The sequence below is a fragment of the Triticum aestivum genome, chromosome 7D (assembly GCF_018294505.1).
Source record: "Triticum aestivum cultivar Chinese Spring chromosome 7D, IWGSC CS RefSeq v2.1, whole genome shotgun sequence".
Lineage (NCBI taxonomy): Eukaryota > Viridiplantae > Streptophyta > Magnoliopsida > Poales > Poaceae > Triticum > Triticum aestivum.
In genome coordinates this window covers 62,443,914-62,451,746 of record NC_057814.1, presented here as the reverse complement: position 1 = coordinate 62,451,746, position 7,833 = coordinate 62,443,914, and the positions used below count along the sequence as shown (strand labels likewise).

The window sequence follows — 7,833 nt, the reverse complement described above, 5'->3', positions numbered from 1 at the left end:
CCCCTTGTCTACCAATCTGCTGAAGCCAGTATTCAAAATATTACTTGATACTAGTTGCTACCAACAAAGAAGCATAGTTGCTAACTCTGACAGCCCCACGGAACAGATTTACACATTTCAGATGAATGTTTCTTCTCACTCCAAATAATGCATTCTAACTCAGGACAGAGGTTACTATACTTAAACTAAGACAAAATGATAACAGCGTTTGCATCTAAAAGTTCACCGCGATGGAGGATATTACTTGCTCATCTGACAAATCACTAGGCAGTCTCGCTGGAGATCAAGTCTGCTGGAAAGGCGATCTACGGTGGCGGCAGCACACGCACCTGATCGACCTCGTCCCACCACCGGAACTCGGCCTGGACCTTGCTCCTCACCACGTTGTAGAGAAGCGTCGGGTAGAAGAGCGCCCTCGCGGCGGCGCCCACCGCCGCCTCCTTCGCCTTCCTCCGCGCCCGCGCCCCCGCCCCGCGCCGCAGGCCGAACGATTCCGCCGCGGCCATGGCAAATCGGCGTTCGGCGGCCGGGTGAACGACGGCCGGATTGATTGCCCGTCGAGATCGCAGGGGAGGTCGAAGGTCTTCCGACGAGCTGGCCTCCTCCGGTGCTCGAGGGCTGAACTGCCAGCGTTGGGGTGGATTTTTTCCCCCTGTTTTTCCTCCATCTGTTTTTTTTCCTTTGAGACGTCGATTTGTTTTTTCTGCTGTGAGAAAAACTGGGGTTGAACCAAACCTGGGCAAACGGGCCGGTCCTGGCGTGCCGGTCCAATAGCCCTGGGGTTGGGTACGGGTGTCGGCACGACACGGCCCGTTTAGGTTTTTTATATATAGGCCAATAGGCTGATAGAGGCGCAAAACAGGACGTGGAGTTATTGAGCGCCAGCACAAATGAGCTCGAAATCCTGGACGTTAAGTGACGCATGCGGATGTGGTCCATACCTTTTTACAGGCGCTGGTGGGCTGCCAGAAAATAGACACTGTTCAAAAATACGTACCCGACCGCGGGTGGTTGGTGGGCCCTGTTTTAACGGCAGGGTAGCGTCCATTCGACATTGATGAGATGGGCTGTGGGTCGGAATCGGCGTACCCATCTGATCCGTGGACCAGATACTTTTAAAAAAAGAAATTCACTTTCCGTTCGGTGGGTTCACGCAGAAAATTAGCTGCCATTAGGGCGGAGCTCATTTGGAAGCCGGGGACTGGGTCGTAGAGAGGAGTGCCAGCGGCGAGGCACCATGGAGTTCCTGCTGCAGCTGATGCGCGAGTACGTACATCCTTGCTTGTCTAGCGATCTCGTCTCTATTCTTAGTCCCCTGGATTTAGTGATTGACAGGATTTGGTTTCGGCCTGAATCAGATCCACTTTCCCTGGAGGAGGTCGCAGAGAGCTTGGTGCCGCCCCCTATGTCGGCAGGGGCGACGGGAGGCGATATGGTGGCGGAGCAGGAGGTGGTGGAGCAGGAACGGGCGGTGGACAGCGCCGAAGCTCAGATCTTGGCGGCCAGGGTAGCGGCGGCCGCGGACAGGAGAGAGAGCTCACCCTCGACGTTGAAGTTGTCAACTGGGAAGATGAATCCCCGGGCGCCTGAATGGAATAAGAGGTTAGTGGTGGATTTGTTCTTGCAGTCATTAATTTACGGCTGCAAAAGAAAGAACTTTTGAGGAGTGGAAAATTCCTGCCATTAATAGGTGCTTGCAGCAACTTAGTGTTGGATTTATACTCGCATTCAGTACAACTAGGTATGTACATGAAAGTTCCGATGAGTGGAGTAGAACAACTAGTGATTTACATGCAGTCAGTAGGCCATAATTCATTTTTACCCCATAATCAGGCTTGCTGAACCCTGGGCAGTTAATATGTGAGTTGGCTCCGCTTGCAGGCTGAAGATAGTGCTGCTGCACCGAGCAGAACACCGTGCCCAAACCATGGGCAAAGCCGCGTGCTGCAAAACATGTGCAAATGCAGTTACAGGCCTCAAATATCTTGTCAGCAAACTAAAACATCTCAAGCTGGATGTGCTCGCGTGCAGTTGCAAGGTTCGAGAGGCAACGAGCATTTATTTCCTTCAGTAGGACTGTCATCTCATCGCTCGCCTGGTACATGAAATGGGAGTTTGCAGTGATACAGGGCGTACAACTGAGTCCACAATCAAAATTTAATGCTTTAGACAATGTGTACAAAAAGTTGTGGCACAAGATAATTTGCCAGGTGGGGATACTGCGTCCATAAATAATTAGTGAAATCCATTGGCCCTAGAAGACTTATGGTCGTCGGAGTCAGTTCATCAAGCAAATGGTGTGCGGATGCAAGGCTGGGAACATCCCTCTGAGATGTCCTGGCTATGCTACCACCACAGGACGGAGCTGGCTGGAACAGAGGTTTTACCATGTTCCTTGACGCTGACTACTCCACAGCGGAGTGCTTGTCCTGGCTATGCTACCACCACAGGACGGAGCTGGCTGGAACAGAGGTTTTACCATGTTCCTTGACGCTGACTACTCCACAGCGGAGTGCTTGGAATGGGCGTAGCACATGGTGGAGATGTGGCATAACTACACGATGTGGGTAGTTCCATGAGAATCAAAAATAACATTTAAAAAGAAGCAGCACATGCGTGAGGGATGGCTGGCACTTACCGGTGCGTCGGCGTAAGATGGGGCCGGCTTGCCAACATCTGTAGCCATGGTTATCATTCTCTGGATTGAGTCTTGGTCAAACTCATTTACCCTTGGCAACACAGAATATTGCTTGTTGAACATCCCAAGGCGGAGATTGTCCAGCAGGAATATCCGTGAGTGCTACAAATCGTTAGCCACAAAAAATAGCAGTTAACTAATGTCATGAATTTGGGGATTTGGTGTCTGATTTTTGCTGCACATTTCTTTTTTGTTTCCTGCTCTGCTAGTTCTTAGTTAAATTCCATGAACATAGAGAAGGATATCTCGTCAGTCATCACAGTGTGGTTTCCTTTGTACTTGTTGATTGTATTCTTTGGAGTCCAAATCAATTTTTGTGGTTGTTACTAGCGCTTGTTTGTTTGGTATAATAACATAGGCCTTATTTGTGCTAGAAAGTATCCTTTGCAACAATGGGTTTGAAATTATTTAGGATGAAGTATCAGATAATGATAAAAATCTAAGCTACATTGTTCATGAGTGGTCAAATAAAAAGACACATGGTATTCTTTGGCATGACTCAGTGCTTCTCAACAAAAATGAATATTTTTCTCAGCAGAAAAAATGGAACCAAATTCTCAGTCAGCATTATTCGCGCTTAAGAAGAACTCTTGGAGATGGCACTTGTTTCTACAGAGCATTCGTTTTTTCCTACTGCTACCTCTTGAGCACTGTGTTGGTTTTTCCTTAAAGAGGAAAGGGTGATGCAGTAAAGTAGCGTAAGTATTTCCCTCAGTTTTTGAGAACCAAGGTATCAATCCAATAGGAGACCACGCTCGAGCCACGCACCTACACAAACAAATAAGAACCTCTCAACCAACGCGACAAAGGGGTTGTCAATCCCTTCACGGTCACTTACGAGAGCGAGATCTGATAGAGATGATAAGATAATATTTTTGGTATTTTTATGGTAAAGACTAAAAGTAAAGAAAGCAAAATAAACGGCGCCAGAAATAGCTTGTTGACGGGAGATTAATATGATGGAAAATAGACCCGGGGGCCAAGGTTTCACTAGTGACTTCTCTCAAGATAGCATAAGTGTTACGGTGGGTAAACGAATTACTGTCAAGCAATTGATAGAATTGAGCATAGTTATGATAATATCTAGGTATGATCATGTATATAGGCATCACGTCCGTGACAAGTAGACCGACTCCTGCCTGCATCTACTACTATTACTCCACACATCGACCGCTATCCAGCATGCATCTAGAGTATTAAGTTCATAAGAACAGAGTAACGCTTTAAGCAAGATGACATGATGTAGAGGGATAAACTCATGAAATATGATATAAATCCCATCTTTTTATGCTCGATGGCAATAATACAATACGTGTCGTTTCCCCTACTGTCACTGGGATCGAGCACCGCAAGATTGAACCCAAAGCTAAGCACTTCTCCCATTGCAAGAAAGATCAATCTAATAGGCCAAACCAAACTGATAATTCGAAGAGACTTGCAAAGATAACCAATCATACATAAAAGAATTCAGAGGAGATTTAAATATTGTTCATAGATAATCTTGATCATAAACCCACAATTCATCGGATGTCGACAAACACACCGCAAAAAGAGGAGTTACAGCAAATAGATCTCCAAGAGAATCGAGGAGAACTTTGTATTGAGATCCAAAGAGAGAGAAGAAGCCATCTAGCTAATAACTATGGACCCGAAGGTCTGAGGTAAACTACTCACACATCATCGAAGAGGCTATGGTGTTGATGTAGAAGCCCTCCGTGATCGATGCCCCCTCCGGCGGAGCGCCGGAAAAGGCCCCAAGATGGGATCTCATGGGTACAGAAGGTTGCGGCTGTGGAAATAGGGTTTTGGCTCAGTATCTGATGTTTCCAGGGTATATGAGTATATATAGGCGAAGGAGGTCGGTCAGGGGAGCTACGAGGGGCCCACAAGGGTGGAGGGCGCGCCCAGGGGGTAGGCGCGCCCCCTGCCTCGTGGCCTCCTCGTTCGTTTCTTGACGTCCACTCCAAGGCCTCTGGATCACGTTTGTTCCAAAAATCACGTTCCCAAAGGTTTTATTCCGTTTGGACTCCGTTTGATAGTCCTTCCCTTCGAAACACTGAAATAGGCAAAAAATAGCAATTCGGGTTGGGCCTCCGGTTAATAGGTTAGTCCCAAAAATAATATAAAAGTGTATAATAAAGCCCATTAAACATCCAAAATAGAATATAATATAGCATGGAACAATAAAAAATTATAGATACGTTGGAGACGTATCAAGCATCCCCAAGCTTAATTCCTGCTTGTCCTCGAGTAGGTAAATGATAAAAACAGAATTTTTGATGTGGAATGCTACTTAGCATAATTTTCAATGTAATTCTCTTATTTGTGGTATGAATATTCAGGTCCAAAAGATTCAAGATAAAAGTTTAATATTGACATAAAAGTAATAATACTTCAAGCATACTAATAAAGCAATCATGTCTTCTCAAAACAACATGGCCAAAGAAAGTTATCCCTACAAAATCATATAGTCTGGCTATGCTCTATCTTCACCACATAAAATATTTAAATCATGCACCACCCCGATGACAAGCCAAGCAATTGTTTCATAATTTTGGTGTTCTCAAACTTTTCAATCTTCACGCAATACATGAGCGTGAGCCATGGATATAGCACTGTAGGTGGAATAGAATGGTGGTTGTGGAGAAGACAAAAAGGAGAAGATAGTCTCACATCAACTAGGCGTATCAACGGGCTATGGAGATGCCCATTAATAGATATTAATGTGAGTGAGTAGGGATTGCCATGCAACGGATGCACTAGAGCTATAAGTGTATGAAAGCTCAATAAAAAAACTAAGTGGGTGTGCATCCAACTTGCTTGCTCACGAAGACCTAGGGCAATTTGAGGAAGCCCATCATTGGAATATACAAGCCAAGTTCTATAATGAAAAATTCCCACTAGTATATGAAAGTGACAAATCAAGAGACTCTCTATCATAAAGATCATGGTGCTACTTTGAAGCACAAGTGTGGAAAAAGGATAGTAGCATTGTCCCTTCTCTCTTTTCTCTCTTTTTTTGTTGGGCCTTTTCTCCTTTTTTTATGGCCTCTTTTTTTATTTTTTATTTTTCGTCCGGAGTCTCATCCCGACTTATGTGGGAATCATAGTCTCCATCATCCTTTCCTCACTTGGGACAATGCTCTAATAATGATGATCATCACACTTTTATTTACTTACAACTCAAGTATTACAACTCAATACTTAGAACAAAAATATGACTCTATATGAATGCCTCCGGCAGTGTACAGGGATATGCAATGAATCAAGAGTGACATGTATGAAAATTATGAACGGTGGCTTTGCCACAAATACGATGTCAACTACATGATCATGCAAAGCAATATGACAATGATGGAGCGTGTCATAGTAAACGGAACGGTGGTAAGTCGCATGGCAATATATCTCGGAATGACTATGGAAATGCCATGATAGGTAGGTATGGTGGCTGTTTTGAGGAAGGTATATGGTGGGTGTATGATACCGGCGAAAAGTGCGCGATAGTAGAGAGGCTAGCAATGGTGGAAGGGAGAGAGTGCGTATAATCCATGGACTCAACATTAGTCATAAAGAACTCGCATACTTGTTGCAAAAATCTATTAATATCGAAACAAAGTACTACGCGCATGCTCCTAGGGGATAGATTGGTAGGAATAGACCATCGGTCGTCCCCGACCGCCACCCATAAGGAAGACAATCAATTAATAAATCATGCTCTGACTTCATCACATAACGGTCCACCATACGTGCATGCTACGGGAATCACAAACTTTAACACAAGTATTTCTCAAATTCATAACCACTCAACTAGCATGACTCTAATATCACCATCTTCATGCCTGAAAACAATTATCAAGCATCAAACTTCTCTTAGTATTCAACGCACTTATAAGAAAAAATTTACTAATCTTGGATGCCTATCATATTAAGATTTAATTTCACAAGTAAAGCAAATTACCATGCTGTTTTGTAGGACTCTCAAAATAATATAAGTGAAGCATGAGAGAACAATAATTTCTATAAAACAAACCACCGCCGTGCTCTAAACGATATAAGTGAAGTACTAGAGCAAAACTATATAGCTCAAAAGATATAAGTGAAGCACATAGAGTATTCTAATAAATTCCGAATCATGTGTGTCTCTCTCAAAAGCTGTGTACAGCGAGGATGATTGTGGTAAACTAAAAGAAAAGACTCAAATTATACAAGACGCTCCAAGCAAAACACATATCATGTGGTGAATAAAAATATAGCTCCAAGTAAAGTTACCGATGGACGAAGACGAAAGAGGGGCTGCCTTCCGGGGCATCCCCAAGCTTTGGCTTTTTGGTGTCCTTGGATTTACCTTGGGGTGCCTCGGGCATCCCCAAGCTTAAGCTCTTGCCACTCCTTCTTCCATAATCCATCAAATCCTTACCCAAAACTTGAAAACTTCACAACACAAAACTTAACAAAAATCTCGTGAGCTCCGTTAGCGAAAGAAAACAAAACACCACTTCAAGGTACTGTATTGAAATCATTCTTTATTTATATTTGTGTTAAAACTACTGTATTCCAACTTCTCTATGGTTTATAAACTCTTTTACTAGCCATAGATTCATCAAAATAAGCAAACAACACACGAAAAACAGAATCTGTCAAAAACAGAACAGTCTGTTGTAATCTGTATCTAACGCAAACTTCTGGAACTCAGAAAAATCTACCAAAATAGGACGACCTAGATAATTTGTTTATTGATCTACTGCAATTCGAATCAGTATTTTATAGCGTTCTGGTGATTTTTAACAATTTTTTTCATGGACAGAAAGTTCTGGAATTTTCAGCAAGATCAAATAACTATCATCCAAGAAGATCCTATAGGTTTTACTTGGCACAAACACTAATTAAAACATAAAGACAAATCTAACCAGAGGCTAGATCAAAGATTTATTCCTAAACAGGAGCAAAAAGCAAAAAAACTAAAATAAAATTGGGTTGCCTCCCAACAAGCGCTATCGTTTAACACCCCTAGCTAGGCATAAAAACAAGGATAGATCTAGGTATTGCCATCTTTGGTAGGCAACCTTCAATAAAACACTTATAACACTTAGGAGTTTCCTTATTTTTATTAATGATTAAACCCCTAGGCAAGAAAT

At 43.3% G+C, this 7,833-nt stretch overlaps 2 protein-coding genes across 3 annotated transcripts in view; one reads left to right on the top strand and one right to left on the bottom strand.

The window, feature by feature from the left end:
• Positions 1-678, bottom strand: part of LOC123168599 (phosphatidylglycerophosphate phosphatase PTPMT2) — a 4,248-nt gene extending 3,570 nt beyond the window's left edge. The window contains exon 1 of one of the 2 annotated variants that reach the window (XM_044586485.1): positions 330-678. In XM_044586485.1, the coding sequence (XP_044442420.1) occupies positions 330-506 (177 nt within the window). In that variant the 5' untranslated portion in view covers positions 507-678. The remainder of the gene's footprint in view (positions 1-329) is intronic. The other variant, XM_044586484.1, reaches the window with a different exon arrangement.
• A 477-nt stretch (positions 679-1,155) lies between these two features.
• Positions 1,156-2,134, top strand: LOC123164475 (uncharacterized). Its single transcript, XM_044581986.1, has 3 exons — positions 1,156-1,266; positions 1,359-1,602; positions 1,882-2,134. The coding sequence occupies exons 2-3, from the start codon at positions 1,406-1,408 to the stop codon at positions 2,072-2,074; spliced, it is 390 nt and encodes a 129-aa protein (XP_044437921.1). The 5' UTR covers positions 1,156-1,266; positions 1,359-1,405; the 3' UTR covers positions 2,075-2,134.
• Positions 2,135-7,833: the final 5,699 nt, after the last annotated feature.

What these genes read in the sequence shown, in the direction of transcription:
- LOC123164475 (XM_044581986.1), top strand. Translation starts at nt 1,406, where the DNA reads ATGTCGGCAGGGGCGACGGGAGGCGATATGGTGGCGGAGCAGGAGGTG. An exon ending in GCGCCTGAATGGAATAAGAG is followed by an intron (nt 1,603 to 1,881) that starts GTTAGTGGTGGA and finishes CTCCGCTTGCAG; the next exon opens with GCTGAAGATAGTGCTGCTGC.